A 22518-nucleotide genomic window follows, 5' to 3' on the forward strand; every position below is an offset into this window, starting at 1 on the left:
CAATAACTTACACATGGCAGACAGCTAGCAGCACTAACTTATACAATAACATATGTCAGACAGCACTAACATATAAAATAACTTATACATGGCAGACAGCTAGCAGCACTAAATTAAACAATAACGTACACATGGCAGACAGCAATAACATACACAATAACTTACACATGGCAGACAGGCAGCAGCACTAAATTATACAATAACACATGTCAGACAGCACTAACATATAAAATAACTTATACATGGCAGACAGCTAGCAGCACTAAATTAAACAATAACATACACATGGCAGACAGCAATAACATATACAATAACTTACACATGGCAGATGCTAGCAGCAGTAACATACACAATAACATACACATGGCAGACAACAATGACATATACAATAACTTACACAGGCAGACAGCTAGCAGCAATAACATATACAATAACTTTCTGCTACAACAATATAAATTGATGGATTTGAATTGTTTTATAATAATCTTCTGTTGTGTAAATTTGTAGATTTAAAATTGCTTTGATAGCTGTGGTGCCCCATTATACAGCTTTAATTTCCATTTTATTGCAATAAAGAATAAGGTTTAGTTGCACTGTGTATTCTGATAAGTCCTTATTTCAAAAATGCGTTATTTCTTTATGGTGGAGATATAGGACTCTCTTCACAAACTTCCCAAAGAAAAATGATAAATGTTTTAATGTGGTGATGATTATTTAAAGATTTCTTTTGTCAAGCAGTGTGGAGTTTGTCTGCTGTATTAAAAGTGATAAGCTCAGTGTGTTTATTGAATATATAACAATCTATTCTGCTCCTCCCTCATTGATAGAGAAAGATTTTATCGATACATTTGACACATGCTAAACAAGAACCTTTCCTCTCAGGTCCTCTCCAGGCAAGAGCTCAAGTTTCATGATAATACTTTATACAGAACAGGCACCTTATTAGTGTGGGATCCATCGCCATATTCAGCTAATCTTACTGAGGTATGATTTTGTTTAACCTGCATTGGTATATTTTTACCTTTGGGAGGAATTTCAAAACATTTGACTTGCATACTCTGCTTACAAGGTAATGTACGTAGCCAAGACCTAAATGTTGATTTGGAATGGGATAAGACATATCCTGACAAAAATTACAGGACGATGTATTAAATTTAAAATCAGCCAAAATCCTTGATGTTGTGATTCTTGCTGGCAGCAATTTGGATGTTCAGTACAGACAGCATTAAGCTTGCCAGCAATGATGTCCAGAGGCAGACAGAGCCTGATTGCACTCTCAGTCTGGGTATAGTCATTGAGACTGGCTGTACAAGCAAGACTTTCGAGGGCTGTCACTGCCTCGTCAACTATACGCTAGAATGATTTAGAAATGAAAAGAGGAAAAATTGCGTTTCTAGTGCAAATTAACTTTAGAAGTAAAAGGTATAATGTCCTTTTTCACAATACTCTCATATCTTCCTATTTGGTGAACTCGAAGCCAGTTCCATGTGCAGTGAATAGGAAATGGTAGCATAAACTAATGTTGTCAGGTCCTTTCCCTCGCAACATTGCTCTGGGATTTCCAGGGCCCTTCCAACTGGCGTGTGTGCAGACTTGCAGTAATTATTATTGAAGTGGTCAGGAGTGACATTCCATGTGCTGAGGTACCTCAACAAACATGGTGGTAGAATTTACACCACAATTCTCCACGGACTGAATGATATGTTGGCGTCTCAGGTCTAGCCCAAAGATGTGAGATGAGGAGGAGCTGGTGACCGAGGTCTGCTCTTGTCTAGCATGATATTCAGTCCATGTGACCGACTGTTGCTGTTAATCAGCAGGCAGAAATACCTAAGTGCCCGCAGTTATATTAATAATAGACCAGCAATAGGCAAGAAACACATCCAGAACCTTCCGAAAGGATATTTTGCGACTGCAGGCCCCACACTGGATCTTTTGGAAGAAACTTGGTCCTAAACTTATTTTCAATTTGATGGAAAAAGATGAGATTTAAGGATTGTGGATTTTAAATAAGGTAACATCTTATTATAGTCAGTGTTTGTATCAAGTTACTTCTAATAGTTCAAAGACATCACTAGTACATTTTAACAACCTTGAAGGGTTCCCCTCTAAAGTATTGTGGTCAGAGAAATTGTCCATTTCTGTCTTAGTAAGGATTTCTTTTGACTCAATTCTTGTCAATGGAATATTGTAATAAATTGGCTTCATGGATTTCTGCTAACTCAGATCTAGATTCATCCTGATTCATTCTGTTCATCTGTCACCTCATCGAGGGCTGGGTTGAACTCTGCCACAAATCCAGGATACAATCATATCTTGGATCTTGCTTGTGGATCAGCAATATCACTCCTTGTGTATGCCTCGAAGGCCTGAACAGTGAAAGAGTTCTATTCATGAGCAGATGTGCTTTGTGTTCCTCATTTAATTTTGCATTGGAACTGTGCTTGAAATGAGAGCATAAGAAATAGGAATAGGAGTGGTTCACATTATCCCTTTAGCCTCCATGCTCATTCAGTATGACAGTATGATCAAAACTGTGGTTGTAACTCCACTCTCCTTCGTTCTCACTCCCTCCTGGGCCAATAACCCTCGACTTCCTCATAGATCAAAAAATCTTTCACACTGAATCTTGAATATTTCTCATGACTCAATCTCCCTACTGGTCTCTTGGGTAGAAAATTCAATGATTAACACCACTCAGAAGAAAATCCTTCTCATCTCCATCTTAAATGGGGGCTCATCATTTTTAAAACTATACCCTCTATTTCCAGGGGAAACATTCTTTCAGTAGCCATCTTGCCTAGCTGTCTCAGAATCTTATGTTTCAGTGAAGCCACTGCTCATTCTCATCTCCAATGAGTGTGGACTCAGCGTTGAGACTATTACAATCGTATGTCAATATGCACGGATACAGTTTTTTTTCACCCAAACAGTACAGGGTATCTGGAACCCACTGCCTAAAAGGGTGTTGTGGGCTAGAACCATTACAACATTTAAAAAGCATTTATATATACACTTGGAATGTCATGGGATTCAAGGATATGGGCCAAGTAGTAGGAAATGGGATTCAAAAGGCGCATGGTGACTGGCCCAGTCACAATGGGGTGAAGGGCCTCTTTCCATCCTTTATTACTCTATGACTCTACACCAATAAAAATCAAACAAACAATCTAACAAATACCTCTCATATTCTTCATTCAGTGTTTTTCAGTTGCTTTCTTGAGCAGTTCTGAAACCATGATAATATACGGATCAGCTTGCTTCCATACCTGTAAAAGGGAACTTAATATATAATTCAACATTATTCCAGAATATTCTATTTGATGGTCATCTTTTGTCCTCTGAGCTGCTATGTTATTAGAAAGTAGATATTTAAAAATGTATATGTGTTTCTATTAAATGCAACTGTATTGTTTTCCAAGTTTTAAAAGTATCGAACAGTGTGTTCTGTTTGAAGCCCATGCTTCTGTGACAAGTCTGCTGACTAATTAAGAGAGATTTCTGAAGCCATCATTCCCCATTAAGGAGGCTTTACAAATTACAGATCACAATAACTAACATCCATTTGTACCTACAATTTGGTCGTGTTTTATGATTGGTAATATCCGAACATTCACAGAACAGGGTAGGTACATCCTGCCTTGCCCTACCATGTCTTGATGCTAACTTACTGTAGTGAAGATAATTCAAATGTTATTTTCCATGTTGAAACTTAAAAAAACAGGGTAAGGCATAAGCACTTGCCTCTTATGGTAAGTGCATAGTATACCCTAATTCCTCTCCCACTATCAACAACAGCTGTAAAGGTGTTGAACAAAGCCATCGAGTGGTGAAGGAATCTGACAAGGACTCTGAGCCAGTCTTTATACTTTGTAACATATTCCAAATGAGTACTGTGGCAACATAACTTTTAGTTCTGCTAAGTTATGGTGAAACTCAGAAACAACTTGAATTCTTATGGGCAGTAGCAACTCCTGTTAGTATTAGTATTGTATTGCTATTTAATTTTGAAGGAATAGAAGTCAAAATTTAAACATGCATATTATTGTCAAACTTGCGTTTGAATGAAAGGTGAAATGAATTTATTGTTTTCTTCCAATATAAAGGCATCATTACAGAACAATGCAGGCATTAATATTTCCCTTGCAGTAAATTCATTAATTATGAGCTGGCTCATCACATTATAAAACTACTTCATGTTACTGGATCTCAAATAAAACATTCCACCATAATAGTTAGAAAAGAGGAATGTTCAATCCTTAAAAGGCTATTGTGTCTGCATGGACCAGCCTCAATGCCCAAAACAAGTAAGTGTGGAAATTAGATGTGATCTGTTATGAATGACAAAAATGTACACAATAAGGTAGTGACAATCACAGCTACTGAATCATAGAATCAGAGCACTGTAAATGTCATTTAGCCCATTGTGTTATCATCATAAACAAAAGATTTTCACAAAGATCTGAGGAAATAATATTATTTGCACAACAACAGAAGCAAAGAAAAGATACCCTTCCAATTTTCTGCATAAAATGAAATCAAACATGTTCAGAACAAAAGATCGGTGGTAACTTGTGCAATTCATCTCTGGATTAATTGGTAGTAGGAACCTTTCAGTAATATGATCAAAGAAAAAACATTTCCAGCCTAATAGCTCGAACACTGATGTGGTTGATCAAAGATTCAAAGCAAAGGAACAATTGGGAAAAAACATTCTTTCATGAGAAACCACAGCTAACAGGAATGATATTGCTTGGCAACCTGATGAAACAAAAACATTTAAATGGGCATTTTGTGGTATGTTTGTCAGAAATTCAATGGAAGTAATGAAGTCAGAGATTTGGCCAAGTCATTAATACAGCAGTTCCTACAGTCCATGATTCTCAAGCCCCAGTTGCTGTCTTAAGTATAAGATAGCCAACTGTTAGAATCCAGGTGTCCTCAACACCTGAAAGTTGTATTCAATAAAAACCATTCTCCTGAGCAGTTTTGTGGCTTATGAATTGTAACTCGCAAGCTTTTCTCTTGAGAACCAATGGAAAATACAGAAGTACAAGGGCAATACCACCTGCAAATTCTTCTTCAAACCATTCACCATCCCGACTTGGAAATATATTGCTGTTCCTTCAGAGTCACTGGGTCAAACTCCATCCCTATGAGAATTGATGCCCAATCAAGCAAGTGGACTGCGGTGATTCATGAAAGTAGCTCACCGTCACCTTCTCAAGGGCTAATAAAGATAGGCAATAAATGTGGGTCCAGCCAGTGATGCTCATTGAATGAATAAAAGAGAATGGGAAGGTTGGAGAGGCTAGCCCCGGAGTTTAGAAGAGTGAGAAGTGACTTGATTCAAACATTCAAGATTCTGAGGAGTCTTCAATAGGTGGAGGTGGAAAGGATCTTTCCTCTTATGGGAGAATGTAGAACTCGGGGTCACTGTTTAAACATAAGGGACAGGCATTTCAGAAGGAAGATGAGGAGACATTTTTTCTCATGGAGGATTGTGGATTTTTGGAACTCTTTTTGAAAATACAGTGAAGCAGATACTTTGAATTTTTTTTACGACTACAATGAATGGATTCTTGCTCATCAAGTTGGTAAAATTACTGAGGTAGGTAGGAATGTGGATTAAGCAGCTATAATCTGATTAAATGACAGAGCAGACTCTTGCTCCTAATTTGTATGTTTTAACTACCTCTTTATGATGGGTATGCCTGAGTAAAACTATTGTTGAGACTCTTCTGTAAATTTAAATTCCAATATGGGTTATTTTTCTCATCACCTTCTTCGCGATATTAGGTATGGTTACAAGTAGAATTGGGTTTTACCTACATTGTTTATCAGCATATTTCTGCATTATGGACCTGTGTATCATTCTTCAAGTTTTGAGTCTGCAGTACAGAGACGGAGTGGAATTATACGTCTCCTCTGTTCAGCTGAAGGTGGATTGTTACTGGCACCTGATTCACGCCTTTATTATTAATGTTAGCATTAAGATCTCTCACAGATGAATATTCATGCATGCACCATTTTTACTATGCAATGCAGGATTAGAAAGTACTGATTTATAATGAAAATACTAACAACTTGCAAGTTATTCATCCATCGCATTGTTACAAAATGTTTGTGTTATTGGGCTGCTTAAAGTGTCAATCATATTTCTGTTTCAGTGAAGTTTAAGTAGTGGCTTACTTAATTTGGCTTTATAATGGGAACCCCTGATACTCCCATGTTTATCTGTCAGCCAGGGCTCCCTGATTGGACCAGATTAACAGCCCCAATCAGGGAACTCATATTTCATGAAGTCCACCTGACTGACTTCATTATCTGAGAACGCTCATATCAGGCAGGATTTCAATGACTTTACTCAGAATGGCAACAAGCATTTTTAAATATTCTAGCAATTTTTTTAAGGCAAGGTGAAATTAACAAATCCCAGCCTGCATCATGGTTTTCAGCATTTCTGTATTTACTTTTCTTCCCTCAGTGGTTTAGACATCCAGACTATAACTTCTTTGAGAATTACAAAAAATATCGTCAAATGAATCCAGACCAGCCCTTCTATATTATAAACCCCAAGATGGAATGGCAGCTTTGGAACATCATGCAAGAGAACACAGCTGAAGATATTCAGCGCAACCCTCCCTCCTCTGGGATGATGGGTGAGTGAACAGTATGCAGCATTGGTGCTTCACTAATGCAATTGTATTCATTAAGAGAGCTTCCCTTGTTCTGTGCTCTGCTATTGTATGAAATGATATAATTTTTATTTTCCACTGTACATTACATATACAGAGGAAACTCGATTATCCGAAGGACACAGGCGGGGTGTATTCCATTCAGTTAATTGAATTCCGGATAATCGAATGCCGAATAACATAGTTTAGCCGAGCATCTGGATCTTGCTGGATAATCCAATATTTGGATAATTGAATGCCAGATAATCGAGGTTCCTCAGTATATATACTTTTAATATGTGTACAGGTAGCAATATAACATGTCATGTGACTTAGTTTGGTGGTCTTTACTTCTGTGTTAATACTCTGTCAGGTTTCATTGTGAAAGGAGCTATAAATATTGCAAACTGACAGTCTCAACAATAACAACAGCATTTTAATATGGCAATTCCCAATTAAATAGCAACACATATGAGGTAACAGAACGGTGAAGAGTTGTGAGATTTTGATGGATTGGTCATAAATAACCATGACTTCGACATGCACACGTGAGAAAGACATGCAAAGAGAGAACAAAGATGAGGTGAGGACCCTGTGATGGGCAGTCAGTATCACTGAGAGGATCGGGCATGATGAGGACCCTATGATGGGCAGTCAGTATCACAGAGGATCAGGCATGATGAGGACCCTGTGATGGGCAGTCAGTATCAGTGAGAGGATCAGGCATGATGAGGACCCTGTGATGGGCAGTCAGCCTCACTGAGGGGGCTGGGCATGATGAGGACCTTGTGATGGGCAGTCAGCCTCACTGAGGGGATCGGGCATGATGAGGACTCTGTGATGGGCAGTCAGTATCACTGAGACGATCGGGCATGATGAGGACCCTGTGATGGGCAGTCAGTATCACTGAGAGGGTCAGGCATGATGCGGATGCTGTGATAGGCAGTCAGCATCATTGAGGATTGGGCATGATGAGGACCCTGTGATGGGCAGTCAGTATCACTGAGGGGATCGGGCATGATGAGCACACTGTGATGTGCAGTTAGTATCACTGAGGGGATTGGGCGTGATGAGGACTCTGTGATGGGCAGTCAGTATCCTGAGGGGATCAGGCATGATGAGGACCCTGTGATGTGCAGTTAGCGTCACTGAGAGATTGGGCATGTTGAGGACTCTGTGATGGGCAGTCAGTATCACTGAGGGGATCAGGCATGATGAGGACCTTGTGATGGGCAGTTAGTATCACTGAGGGGATCGGGCGTGATGAGGACCCTGTGATGGGCAGTTAGTATCACTGAGGGGATCGGGCATGTTGAGGACCCTGTGATGTGCAGTTAGCGTCACTGAGAGGATCGGGCATGATGAGGACTCTGTGATGGGCAGTCAGTATCACTGAGGGGATCAGGCATGATGAGGACCTTGTGATGGGCAGTCAGTGTCACTGAGGGGATCAGGCATGATGTGATGGGCAGTCAGCGTCACTGAGAGAATTGGGCTATCCTGGTGGCTAATGTTTGTGGCTCGTTGATCTTCATGTATTCTGGTAGCTAGAAAACTAGCCACCAGGATACATGAACACCACCGAGCCACAAAAAGGCAAGACCCACTCTCACTAGTATCCTTACATACAGATGAGGAAGGATACCACTTCGACTGGGACAATACATCCACCCTAGGACAAGCTGAACAGAGACATGCATGAGAAGTCCTAGAACCCTGGCATTCCAACTGGAACTCTATCAACAAATATTTACCACTCTTTGAGAAAAAGAACAAGAAATGAATCACCTCAGGAACTGACATCACCACAGGAAATGACATCACCAACCCAAGGAAACCTAAACACATAAATAGAAAGTGGGTCATTAACACCAGTGTTTCAACTGGAGGCTCCTGATGATGTTATCTATTATGGTGACAAAACATCCGAAAACGAACCTTCCAGCTCAGCAAGCAAACCAACATCCCAAACCTCAACCTGAGCTACAAAACTTCTCCAAACTAGCTTAGTGAAATTATGTCACAAAGGAAGTGGTACTAAGTAAACTGATGAAGCTGTAGGTTAACAAGTCTCCAGGTCCTGATGTATGCCAGCCTTGTAAATAATTTAAGGCAGAGGCATCAGAGATAGTAGCTCATTGTCCTCTTAACCAGCTGACTCCAATATTGCACTGAGTGGGAGAGTAAGGCATCAACCAGTCCACTTACCTTTACGCCTGTTGAGGAACGTAACACATCAACGTCACAGTGTGCCTGTCTGCATCTATCTACACCACATAGACTGCAACAATTCAAGAAGGTAGCTTGCTACCATCTTCTCAAGGGCCAATAGAGATGGGGAATGAATGCTGGCATAGTCAGCAACACCGAGATCTTGTGAAAGAACAGATATTATAAAAAAGGCCACTTCAGGGCCTTTTTCCACCTCAGCCGCCCTACTACTTTGGATGGGGGAAGATGGAATGCAAGTGGCCAGTCTGCTATTTTTTTCCTACTCAGTAAAAAGCACAAAGGAAGGGAGGGCCCATCCTTTAGAGATGGGGCGGGGCTGATCCATTGGAGATACACCATACCCACGCCCCCCCCCCCACCTTTGTGCTTCCCGACTTCCTCTAGAATTTGCTGATGCACTCTCTGTGGAACACTGTCCGGAAACAGTGGATTACCTTTAAATCCAGTATCTATGATCTTCCAGGGACTCACCTGTAGTCCTACCAGTGGCCATTACCACATTCAGTGACCTGCTCAGTCCGTAGTCATTCTGATTGGTCACTCTCGAGGCCAGGACTTTTTGTCCCTGAGGAGTGGAAGTCCCACTGTCAACTAGGTAAGGTCATCACTATTGTATATTATTGCTGTGGTTTATTGTTGGAAGGTTTCTTACCTTCCACCACCCATGCCGCAGTGGGGAGTCACATCTTCCAAGTTCAACCTTGAAGTCAAATTGATTCCAAAGGCTAAGTTTTGTATGAAAATGGTGGCTTGTTGGCCTTTTGATTTCAGTAACCTACACACCTTTTGGGGTGATCAGTATTTATTTCTTCCAGTTAGCAAACATGAATGAAAAGTTGACTGAATTTAAAACTTTTTTTGCTGATTATTTTGCCAATGAAACACATTGCTCCAGGTGCCTTGTGAATGGTTTCCCCAGTGGCTCACAGAGTATCATGTCTCTGAAATAAGTTGTTGCCAGCACAGAAGATTCATGTGGTTATTTGCACATTTTATTATTGAGTATCAAAGAATCGTAGCAATCGATGCAGTCAGCTGAGGGAAGAAGGACTTGTCACTTTTCAGTGGCAAATACTGAAGCGTTTTGTAGATTATTTATTTTCATGCTTGAGTCACAGTGAATATTTAAATAATGTAGCCTGCTGCATGTTTCAGTTTCCTGTGTATACTGTATTAGTGAACCATCTAGGTAATGCTGAGGTAAGAGTTGCTCTGTCATTTACAGCAGAATGCAGGCAATTCTGTGCAATCATCACTCACTACACAAAGGTCATCCTCTCTGCTGCGTCAAACACGACAGCGAGGAGATTGTTTTTGGCAATGTGATCAATTGTTGCTTGTGTTCTGTTGCAAGTATGTTATTGGATGTTGTTTTATCGTGATTTTGGATGGCCCAAAAACAAAGAAAATTCTGTCCACAAAATCAAAGGACTCCATCAGATTACTGCCCAGTCAGTGAAGACATGCATCAGTGTATTTTATTGAAAATACTGATCCATTGGCCCCTTGTGGTGCAGAGATAGTGAGTCTATCCCTGGACCGAGGGGCTGGGGTTCAAGACCCCTATGTTCCCGAGCTGTGTAATAATATCTCTGAATGGCTCGATTAGAAAAATAGAATTTCACAGAATCCTTACAGTGTGGAAGCAGCCCATGGAGTACACACTAACCCTCCAAACAGCATCCCATCCAGACACACCCCATCCCTGTGATCCTGCATTCCCAATGGCTAATCCCCCTAGCCTGCTCATCTCTGGATACTAGGGGCAATTCAGCATGGCCAATCAATCTAACCTACATATCTTTAGACTGTGGGAGGACTGAAATTGGAATATTGTGCAAACTCTACACAGACAGCCACCCAGGGGTGGTTCCCTGATGCTGTGAGGCAGCAATGCTAACCACAGAGCTACCACGTTGCCTTAAAGTGGTTAAGTATCAAAAAAAACCTAGCAAGATTTCCTTTGGTGTGATAGGGTAGTCAGGGGATTCTATTAGGACACTCATTAAGTAAGACATTCCACCTGTGAGAAAGAAGTCAGATTTAAAACCTGCATCCACACAACATGAGAGAAGGTAGAACTTCTCCATAGTTATATGCTCTATAATGTACCCTAATTTTCCTTGGAACATATCCTCATCTGTTGCTTTCTTCCTCTTACCCACTCACCATTAGATAATGTCTTTTTTTCCCCCTCACTCACAGGTATTCTGTTAATGATGACCATTTGCAATCAAACGGATGTTTATGAATTTATACCCTCAAGACGACAAACAGATCTCTGTCATTACTATGAAAAGTTTCAGGACCAAGCCTGTACAATGGGTGCCTACCACCCCCTAATGTTTGAGAAGAACTTGGTGAAACGTATAAATCAAGGGTCGGATGAGGAGATCTATATGCAAGGCAAAGTTACGTTACCTGGATTCCGAACCTTCAAGTGTCCTTAGGCAGAAAAAATACAAGCTGTCACTGCTTGATTTATCATCCTGTGAACCTCCATAACAGTTTACTAATTATTATCATTTTGATTTTTCTTTTTGTCTCTCATCTTTAATTTGCAGTAAATCTTTATTGAATCTAAGCACTTACCATCATTTTCCAGTCTTCAGTGTTTGGAACCACTGGAATACATGGCAGAAAAGTGTAAATGTTGCACCATTGTCCGTAAAGAGTGTACCATGCCCAGCAACCTCAGTCCAGTTTGCCTTGGGAAAGCCTCTAGAAATAATAATTCTGGACAAAATAAAAAATGACTTTGGAAATTGCCAGCTCATTAAGGAAAGCCAGTGTGGATTTGTTGAGGCCAAGTCCTGAAGTTAACAGAATACCAATAATGCTGATACTGTAATGTGTGTGGACTATCAAATGGCCTTTGTATTTGAGTAATTGTGGAATCACTTCTGCTGTTATACATTATGTTCTGTGTTGTGCAAGCATTGACTAGTTAAGTATAGTCAGTACTCTCCCAAGTGCTAAAAGGCAAGTCACTGAGCTGTATGGTCTATGTACTGGCATTGCAACTGCCCTGTACAGAGGAACCTCGATTCTCCGAATATTGATTATCCAAATTTTGGATTATCCGAAGAAGATTTCAAGGTCCCCCAAAAATATTACATCAAAGAGGTAAGTGTATTCGATTTACCTGTACTGAAGAACATGTGAAAACACTGGCAAAAACAAAGAAACACAAGCAGCTCAAGCATCAGCGACTGGATATATTTTAGGTAAGGGTTGGTACACAGCCCTTTGCAACAGTAACTGTTTTACAGTATTCCCGTCACTTTACTGGGCCATTCATAGAAAAACTGGCTGAGAACGTAAGCGCATGTGCGAAACGGTGCTTCTATAGTTCTTTTGCGAGACAGTTCCCAGAAACGGACAAATGCTCTTGCAATCGTAGAAGCTGTTCGGGACCTTGTTTACGGCTGTCTTCACCACTCCTTGCCAAATGCTAATGACTGCTGCATTTTTAAAAAGTTTCCTCGTGTTATCATTGCTTATTTTGCTCATCATGTGAAATCTGTGTCCTGTTGTGCTTACTTTGTTAAAATTATAGATTTAAACAAATTCTCCGGTAAGCGCAGTGTTAAATCAGCATGCTGTTTAAAGTAAAATTGATTATCTGAATAATCAGTTATCGAAACGAAATAGTGCCCGCCCATCTCGTTCAGATAATCAAGGTTCCTCTGTAACTTAGTTACCACGTTACAGGGTGACCCCTGTTTCTGTGGAATCATTTTACACGGTTTCAGTTACCCATAGTTTACTGCAGTCCAAACGTATTATTGGTAACCTTCCAGAACCAGGGACCAAGAGGCCACCGTGAAGGTAGGTTTCCCATTTAAATGAATGGGTTTGCTCCTATCCAGGGTTTTAGGCTTCTAGATTAGATTAGATTACTTACAGTGTGGAAACAGGCCCTTCGGCCCAACAACTCCACACCAACCCACCGAAGCGCAACCCACCCAGACCCATTCCCCTACATTTACCCCTTCACCTAACACTATGGGCAATTTAGCATGGCCAGTCTTTGAATGTATCTCCCACGGTTACAGGGGAGACTACTGTACTCAATGTGATTGGTGGAATATCTTTTTTGGCCTAATGCTAACTGTGATCTTGCAATTGTTCAGCTCTTGCAAGCTCAACTCAATCTTAAATGAGTTAATAATATAATTCTTGGCACACTTTTGATTGTTCAGCACGAGTCACATTGTAACTGATCACGTAGCTCCTAGCTAGCAAGCACACGTATATTCGTACATAATGACCCATCTTTAGCAGGAGAAAAGGAACCCATTCACCAATTGCCCCGTTTTAGATTTAAAGAAAAGAATGGATGACTGTAGTTCCCTAATGTATTTACTATAGCAACACCTCAGCCCATCAGAATTAATTTGCCAACCAATACATACCCTCTTCTCATGCAGGAGAAAGTGATGACTGCAAATGCTGGAGATCAGAGTCGAGAGTGTGGTGCTGGAAAAGCACAGCAGGTCAGGCAGCATCCAAGGAACAGGAGAATTGATATTTCAGGCATCATTCTTCATGAAGGGCTTATGCCCGAACAGTCAATTCGCTTGCTCCTCGGATGCTGCCTTACCTGTGCTTTTCCAGCAACACATCTTCTTCTCAAGCAGTTATGTTTACTCTGCCTTTAGAATTTGGCATTCTTACATTCGTCCAGACTAGTGCAAGATATGTAACTTTGACAGCTTGTCTCATTTTTCAGAAGTACAATTTTTCTTTTTCATAAATTATTCTGAAAGCACAGAAGAAAAAAAATCTACAGGAATTGTGTATCCATACTGAATTTAAGTATTATAGAAATATTTAAAAGCTTTCGCATACTCCCAAGTTGTGGAATAAAGGTTGTATGGAAATGTGATTAACTGTCAGCTTGCAATCTGACTCCAGTGCATAAGCCCGAACAGTCATATCTCTTGATGTTCATTTAAAATTTCTTCCCCTCATTTTTAGTCCTATTTTTGTTTGATGTACCTGAAAACAGTTTCTCCAGAGGTGTAGTTCCGGGTAGGAGGACAAAGATTTTCTCAGCTCACCGTGTGTGATGAAATGCTAAATAGAAGTACAGTGCACCAATGGAACAACATAGAAAACCAACCACCTTCCATAGAGCTCACAAAACCTCGTGCTATCTAGAAGAATTAGTCCAAAAAGCTACAAAAAGAAAGTGCCAGGCCTGCTGAGTATCTCTGGCATTATCTGTGGAGACATAGAAACAGAGTTAACATTGAGTGTGACTCAACTCTTCAGATGAGCAAGAGAAAACAGGGTTAATGTTAAGTTCAATATGACTTCTTCAGGAGAAGTTGAGAAGAGGAATCATATTGGACTTGAAACATTAATTCTGTCGCTTCCTCCACAGGTCCTACTGAGTTTCTCCAGCACATTGTTTCCTTTTCAGATTTCCAGAATCCACAGTATATTTTAATTATAATTGTCCATAAACCTACATGAATTTGTGTATGTTGTGTGCATATTGTCTGTGGGACTAAAACATTATTTCAAAAATTGTTTGAAATGATGTGGGATAGATTTTGGGATAGGTATTTCTGGATATACCATTAAATGGGTGTGAAAGTGATTCTATTGTTGTAATGAATTATATGTATCCATGTTATAATGTATGAAAGACCTTGTACATATTTAATCTCAAACTTGAAATGTGAACTGTGAAGAATGTACAGCATACAAATAGGCCATTAAATCTGCAGGTCCACTTTAAAGGTATTCATAAATATCCAGTTGCACTTTAAAGAAACAAATTGAAAGTTTTGCGTGAAACAGCTGAGAAGTTTTTTTATACTGTACATGAACCTCCTCCCATTCCTCTTCATCTAACCCAATAAACATAACCTCCTTGTCACTTCCCTTTCTTGTCTTTGCCCAACCTCCTCTTAAATGCATCTACAGTATGTCTCAATTGCTCCTTGTGGTGAGTTTCATATTCTTAGCATATGGACTTTTTGGATTCATTGGAGAGAAATTTGATGGAATTCAAAAAAAATCTACCATTACCCATTTAAGCTTTCACCTGAGCTAAAGAAAAGACTTTTTGAAAGAAAAAATCAACTTCTATTCAATTTGCAATGACTGAATGTTTGCCAAAAACAATGAGAATTTGACCACTGAGCATTTTACGTACTGTCATTTGTCACATGTTTTACATTATTATAGTCTCTATCTCCACAGCCAACAGCACAAAAGTCTTTTAAAAAATCAAAGGTTATGAAAATTTGCTTTTGTGTAGTCTGTAATCTGTGTTCTAAGAATTATATTGGAGATTCAAACAGCAAAATTTCGTAGTTGCAAATGAATACATAGCCTCAAAAAGATTTTGTGTTAATTTAAATTTAATTTTCAATCTGCTATTTGTACATCTAGGAATAATCAAAGAAATGTAAACCATCAGATCTATTTGTCTGTTATGGCCTGTTGTGTTTTCAACCTGTAACTTAATCTCAGTGAAAGATATTCATTAATGTTATTTTAAGATCAGATCTGTATGATGAGCAACCTGAGTAGTATTTCTAAACAATTTACATCCTGTGTTGCTACCTGTCATTCAAGAAACATTGAAAATTATTGGACAGATATTGGGTTAGCAATTCATTTTGGTAGGGACTTTGAATCTCAAACTGTGATTTATTTTGCTAGTAGTGAAGCTTATAGTAGTCAAAGAAAGTAAATTACTAGTTTATGGACTATTTTAAAAAACCGAATTCATCTTTAGTTGAGTAGCTTGACTATATACAGCTGTTGTTTTAATGAGGAGCTAAACTGAATGTGAAATAATCAGCCAGATTTTTTCATCTGCAAACATTTTTTCAGATGCTATTAAATAAAAAGATTTCAGAAATTACTGGATGTGATTAATTAATTAATGTTATTTAATGAAATATTTTAGTTGATATTGATTTTTCGTATGGTCTACAATATTCATGAAACCTTCCAAACTACTATTTGACCACACAAATGCAGAGTTCTTATGATATTCAACCATTAACCTGAAAAGAAGCACTTTGCAAAGAAGGAATTGGGGTAAGGCTCTGCAAAAGACATGTTTTAATCAAGAAATCCTAATACATTGGGAGTTCAATGAAATCTCAACCCAGGAGTTGTTTCAAAGTCAGAAACAAAGTTCATAATATCACTTGAGAGATGTTTAAAAAGTCTTATGCACTCTCCTCCCCTTCCATTGACTCAATATTTGTTCATAAATGTTTTTATTTTCACATGACGTAATCACGTGTTATTTTCCAAAGTTCCATGAGTTAGTTATCTTCTAAAGGCAGTTAAATCTATGATTTCTTAAAGAGGACCCACACGTGTAATATTTACTTGTCTATTCATTCCCCAAATTCTGTACAGTCTGTAGGGAGTTGTCAGTTTATTTTCTGGTTTTTAAATCAACTTCTATTTCTTACCCTTGTCATAGAGCCATACAGCAAGGAAACAGATCCTTCTGTCTAACCAACCTACACTGACCACGTTCCCAAACTAAACTAGGCCCACCTGCCAGCTTCTGACCCATATCCCTCGAAACCTTTGCTTTGATCAAAGGCTCTTCTCCTCAATTCAAGTTAAACCAGTAAGACAGCAACTAGATTATTTATCAATGCATTTCTTTTTTCATGTTTCAGTGAGATTTTTGGACGTCCTAAGTCTCCTTCCAAGCTGATGAGCATATGCAAAGACTTTGTGGGAGGGAGGTCATTAGTGCACACGTTAAAGAGCCATCAGGAAGACCTGACACCTGTGTGAACCAATTGCTGATTAGGTTGTACTGCTGATTTGAACTCCAGGGTGCACATGGAGCTATCAATGGCTGATCATGGTGTTGATGAATTGTAAGGTTTTCACACAGGTGAATGAAGAGTTTCAGTTGAATGTCTGGGTGCAACACTATCATAGATGTAAGATAAGTCAGGATGGCATGGTGGCTCAGTGGCTAGCGCTGCTCCCTCACAGTGCCAGGAAGCTGGGTTTGATTTAAGCCTCGGGTGACTATCTCTGTGTAGTTTGCACATTCTTCCTCATTTTTTCCGGGTGCTGCGGTTTCCTCCCAACAGACCAATGATGTGCAGGTTAGGTGGATTGGCCATGCTAAATTGCCCTGTAGTTTCCAGGGATGTGCAAGCTCGTTATGTAGGCTATGGGGAATGTGCAAGCTAGGTGGGTTATAGCTATGGGGACTGCAAGGTTACGGAGGGGGCGACGGTGGAAAGGGAGATTCGGCTGCTGTTCAGAAGGTTGGTGTGGATTGGATGGGCTGAATGGCCTACTTTCACACTGAGGGATTCTATGAAATTAACGATGATGGTTCCTGTCTTCAAAAAGATAATGCACACTGACGATTGATAGCCTTTGGAAGCCTATTTTAGAAAATTGAAATTTTACTAAATACAACCAAGATCGTTGTTTAGTTCTTCCACCTGAACAATCTAAAGGTCAGAGAAGAACTGTATGTTCAATCCTGCGGCCAATTATTCACTAATGAATAAATGCCAAAATATTTTGGCATCATTCTTGACAGTACATTGATCTACCAAAAACACTTCCACAACAGCAGAATCTAGCTCCATTTGGAAGTAAATCTCATAGAGAAACTGATGGGAAAACACAATCGATACACTCAGCACTCATTGCTGGTAAGCTAAACAGTAGTGTACTACTACTCACTTTGTGTTACTATCTTCTACATAAACATTGTAGATAGCCACCTCCAAAAAATTGTAGGACTATTACTGGGATATTGTGGCCAAAGCAGTTCAGCTGGCTTCCTGTTTTGACCATAGTGAACTTCCCTGATCTTAGTAGGAATACATGCTCCTTAAAGAGCATAGCCAGCAACTAGCTAATGAAATATTCCCATTGACACGGCCATGAACCTGTCTGAAATCCTGAAGTCACTACTGCAACATACTTGACACTCTGCAAACTGACAACAGCCTGGTCTCTCGGCAATGCACCTCTTGATTGGTTGCAACCATCAGCCGCAGCCTTGTAACTGATCCAAATTGTGAAGTTTCAAGCTTGACATAACATTTTAATCAATCTTTGACAGCTTGAAAACTAGTAGGGGAAAATATGTCACTTACTTCACAAGTGGAGCTTGAAAAACAGCATAGTTTGTGACTGGGGCCAGCTAAATCAGGCCATTGCTCAAGGACGAATTTGTTCCCGGAGAGATCCATTCCTAATGGCATCTTAAGCATTCAGGCTGCATCAGAAGCTATTACGCACATTGTTACTTTGGCATTGAACCATATGACTAATAATGAAAGTTTTGTGCTGTTACTTCAGCTACAGGCTTAGTGTTTGAAGAAAAGCAGTTTGGAAGTGCAGGCTTCATTGGTAAGATCCACAGCAAAGCATTGTAATCCACTGTGCAACATTGAACCTGGTGCTCCCCGATAGCTGTTTGCAGAGGCAGATTGTAAAACTGAATCCAATTTCCTGATTTGTGGGCTGGTACCCCAAAAGAAGGTAGATGATGCCATCCCCACTAAGCTTGGTTGACTCTGAAGCAGCTGCAGAGCGCAACTAAAAATGGATGATAAGTGCAGTCTCGAGTATTGTAGGGAACACGTTTTTAGCCAGGCAGGCTGGCTGTCACTAGTCAGACATTACCCTGAGAAATGAATCAGTGAATGGCTGGCTTCATTTGTTCTTGAAAGGGTGAGGTGACTTCAATGTTTGAGTAACAGTTGAAGGTTGAAGCTAGCTGTTTCATGCTGCCACTAGGGAGTCGCAACACAAATGATGTTCGCTACTAATGAGATATTGCCAAACAGATTTCCTGCCTATACACAAGTGATTAATGTGGTGTTTGATTTTCAGTACTGCTGTGATGCTAGGTACATAGGTCATATATCACAAAAGTTGGTCGATCTTTTCAAACAGTATATCCCTTCATCTGTCTGTAACAAGTAAAATACTAACCATACCCAACCAGGCCATGTCCTTGCAAAACTCACCAAACACTGTCAAACTTTACATGTGATTCTGGAATGGAACAGCAGCACAATGTTCTGTTCCCTGACAGGACAGGAAGAACATGTACACACATTGCATTTGTTTGAACTCAACAGTGACAGCCATTCATTGGTCCATTTCTCAGGGTAATACCCTGACTAATTAGAGACAACCCAAATTTAAACAAGCTTGGCTCTTAATTGTCAATTAGTGTTAAAGGGTGTATTGTCCATGGCAATACCTTTACCAATCTGAGTCCACTTACCCAGCCAACTCTCATACAGTATAAATGTTGGTTTACTCTTTGGTTAGATTTTCTCTTGTTGCAGATGGTCAATGTCTGGAACATAGAACAATACAGCGCAGAACAGGCCCTTCAGCCCTCAATGTTGCGCTTACCTGTGAACTATTCTCAACTCGTCCCCCTACACTATCCCATCATCATCCATGTGCTTATTCAAGGATTGTTTAAATCTCCCTAATGTAGCTGAGTTGACGACGTTGACAGGTAGGGTATTCCATGCCCTTACCACTCTCAGCGTAAAGAACCTGGCTCTGACATCTGTCTTAAATCTATCACCCCTTAATTTGTAGTTATGTCCCTTTGTACAAGCTGATGTCATCATCCTAGGAAAAAGGCTTTCACTTTCTGCCCTATCTAATTGTCTGATTATCTTGTATATCTCTATCAAATCCCCTCTTAGCCTTCTTCTTTCCAATGAGAACGGACCCAAGTCTCTCAATCTTTCCTCATAAGACCTTCCCTCCAGACCAGGCAACATCCTGGTAAATCTCCTCTGCACTTTTTCAAATGCTTCCACATCCTTCCCGAAATATGGCGACACAATATGTGGCCGCACCAGTGTTTTGTATATTGCAGTTTTGTATATTGTGGCTCTGGAACTCAATCCCTCTACCTATGAAACCTAACACACCATATGCCTTCTTAACAGCACTATCAACCAGGGTGGCAATTTTCAGGGATCTATGTACATAGACTCTAAAATCCCTCTGCACATCCACACTACCAAGAATCTTTCCTTTAACCCAGTACTTTGTCTTCCTGTTATTCTTACCAAAGTGCATCACCTCACATTTAGCTGCATTGAACTCCACTTGCCACCTCTCAGCCCAATTCTGCAGTTTATCCAAGTCCCCCTGCAACCTGTAACATTCTTCCAAACTGTCCACTACTCCACTGACTTTAGTGTCATCTGCAAATTTACTAGTCCATCCACCTATGCCTGCATCTAAGTCATTTATAAAAATGACAAACAGCAGTGGTCCCAAAACAGATCCTTGTAGCACACCACTAGTAACCGTACTCCAGGCTGAATATTTTCCATCAACCACCACTCGCTACCTTCTTTCAGAAAGCCAATTTTAATCCAAACTTCTAAACAACCCTCAATCCCATGCCTCTGCATTTTCTCCAAAACCCTACCATGTGGAACCTTATCAAAGGCTTTACTGAAGGCCATATGTGGCATGAATATTACTTCCGACTTCTCAGGACAAGCTTGGATATTGTCCAGGACTTCCTGCATTTGGACATTGGATGCTTCAGTATTGGAGGAGTTGTGAACTCTGCTGAATGTTGTGCAATCATCATTGAACATCCTCACTTCTGATATTATGATGGAGGGGAGGTTCTTGATAAAGCAGCTGAAGATGGTTGACCCTAGGACACTATCCTGAGAAACTTCTGTGGAGATATCCTGGAGCAGAGATGACTGACTTCAAACAACCTCGTTTGTGCTAGCTGTTACTCTAACCAGTAGAAAGTTTTCCCCGAATCCCTTTGACTCTGTTTTTGCTAGGGTTCCTTGATGTCACACTCAGCCAAATGCAGCCTTGATGTCAGGGGCAGATACTGTCACCTCACTTCTGGGATTCTGCTCTATTGTCTATCTTTTAACCAAGGCTGTGAAGAGTTTAAGAGCTGAGTAACTTGGTTTCCCAGATCACTTCAGCCAGATTTGTCTTAATGACCTCATAATAGCCTTTATTTAAAACTAAAATATAGGTAATTGATCCTCTCCCTCAATCTGAAAGTCAAATTCAATCATATTACAGTTTCCACCATCTAGGAGCATTTTTAATATTAAGCCATTATCCTGTCATATTAGACATTATCAGTCCCTCTATAATGTACTCGTTGGTTGACTCTTGAACATGTTGGTCTAAGAAACTGTCCTGAAAACACTATGAACTCGTCATAGATTGCCTTCCATTTATAGTTGCTTTTATATGCATAAAAGTTACAAAGCAGAAACTGACTGTTCACCTCACGCAATCCATGTTATTATTCATCTTCCATATGTTACTGGCCTAATCCATCTTTTTTCCATATCCTTTCTAGTTCCTATCTAACTTATACATAAACATTATTTTATTAACCAAAAATTCAGGAGAAACTTCAGTTCTGAAGAACAGTCCTATTGAACATTATTAACTGTTTCTCTCTCCACAGATCCTGCCAGACCTACTGAGTTTCTTAAGCATTTTCTGTGTTTGTTTCTGATTTCCAGCATCTGCAGCATTTTGCTTTAGTTTGAATGTTCTATTAAGCTCTGCTTCAATCATTAATTCCCGGAAATTCCTTCCATTCATTGACTCCATTTACACTTCTCGCTGCCTCGGAAAGACAGCCAACATCAAAGACCCCTCCCACTCTTCCCACCCCTATTAAAATCTCTTCCAAAATCTTCCATCTGGCAGAAGATACAAAAGCTTAAACATATTTACCAAACATTTGCAAGAACAGCTTCTTTCCCATTGTTATCAGACTTCTGAATGGACTTCTCAAATTTCAAATCTACTTTTGATCTTGTTTTTTGTGGGCCATCTCTGCGGCCATAACTTTATATTTGTCACCCTGTTCAATCATCTTATGATCTTTGTATGGTATGATCTGCCTGTATTGCCCCAAGCAAAAGTTTTCACTGTGCCTAGGTACATGTGACAATAAGAAATCAAATCAAAATTCAACAGCCTTGGAACGTCTCTACATGTAAAGGTTTCCGCTATTATATCTTTCCTACATTTTGCATTTTATTTTCAATGGCCTCTCATTCTATACACCACATTATCGCTGCTAAAAATCTGAATCATCTCTTGGCAATTTGTAAACAGCTCTATCAAACTACCCCCAATTCTTTGAGGAGAAAGTGAGGTCTGCAGATGCTGGAGATCAGAGCTGGAAATGTGTTGCTGGAAAAGCGCAGCAGGTCAGGCAGCATCCAGGGAACAGGAGAATCGACGTTTCGGGTATGTCGATTCTCCTGTTCCCTGGATGCTGCCTGACCTGCTGCGCTTTTCCAGCAACACATTTCCAGCTACCCCCAATTCTTCCCTGTTCGAATAAAATATTGGTTTTCTTTGTGATTGTATTACCTCACACTAAGTGAATCTTAGTGCATTTTCTCTATTGTCTTAAAATGGTCTCTGTGAGTTTGATATTTCACATAGGACTCCAACTGGAGTATTACTAAGGGCTTATATTAAGTCAGTGCTACATACGGATATTTATTTATTTACAGATTTTGCTATAAAACACAGCAATATATTAGTTTCCTAGATGGCCTCAGCCAGTTACTTCTTT

The 22518-nt window shown here is 39.8% G+C and overlaps 1 protein-coding gene and 1 long non-coding RNA gene across 3 annotated transcripts in view; one reads left to right on the top strand and one right to left on the bottom strand.

Moving 5' to 3' along the window:
- LOC122555809 (beta-galactoside alpha-2,6-sialyltransferase 1-like) overlaps positions 1–12027 on the top strand; it is an 87063-nt gene extending 75036 nt beyond the window's left edge. For both annotated transcript variants that reach the window (XM_043701970.1, XM_043701971.1), the window contains 3 exons: positions 883–984; positions 6488–6662; positions 11115–12027. In XM_043701970.1, the coding sequence (XP_043557905.1) occupies positions 883–984; positions 6488–6662; positions 11115–11359 (522 nt within the window). In that variant the 3' untranslated portion in view covers positions 11360–12027. The remainder of the gene's footprint in view (positions 1–882; positions 985–6487; positions 6663–11114) is intronic.
- LOC122555810 lies at positions 2210–18996 on the bottom strand. Its single transcript, XR_006313369.1, has 3 exons — positions 18917–18996; positions 3182–3269; positions 2210–2443 (listed from the first exon to the last, which is right to left on the bottom strand). It is a non-coding gene; the product is annotated as an uncharacterized LOC122555810 (long non-coding RNA).
- Positions 18997–22518: the final 3522 nt, after the last annotated feature.

This window comes from Chiloscyllium plagiosum, chromosome 13, assembly GCF_004010195.1.
Source record: "Chiloscyllium plagiosum isolate BGI_BamShark_2017 chromosome 13, ASM401019v2, whole genome shotgun sequence".
In the NCBI taxonomy this organism is placed as follows: Eukaryota; Metazoa; Chordata; class Chondrichthyes; order Orectolobiformes; family Hemiscylliidae; genus Chiloscyllium; species Chiloscyllium plagiosum.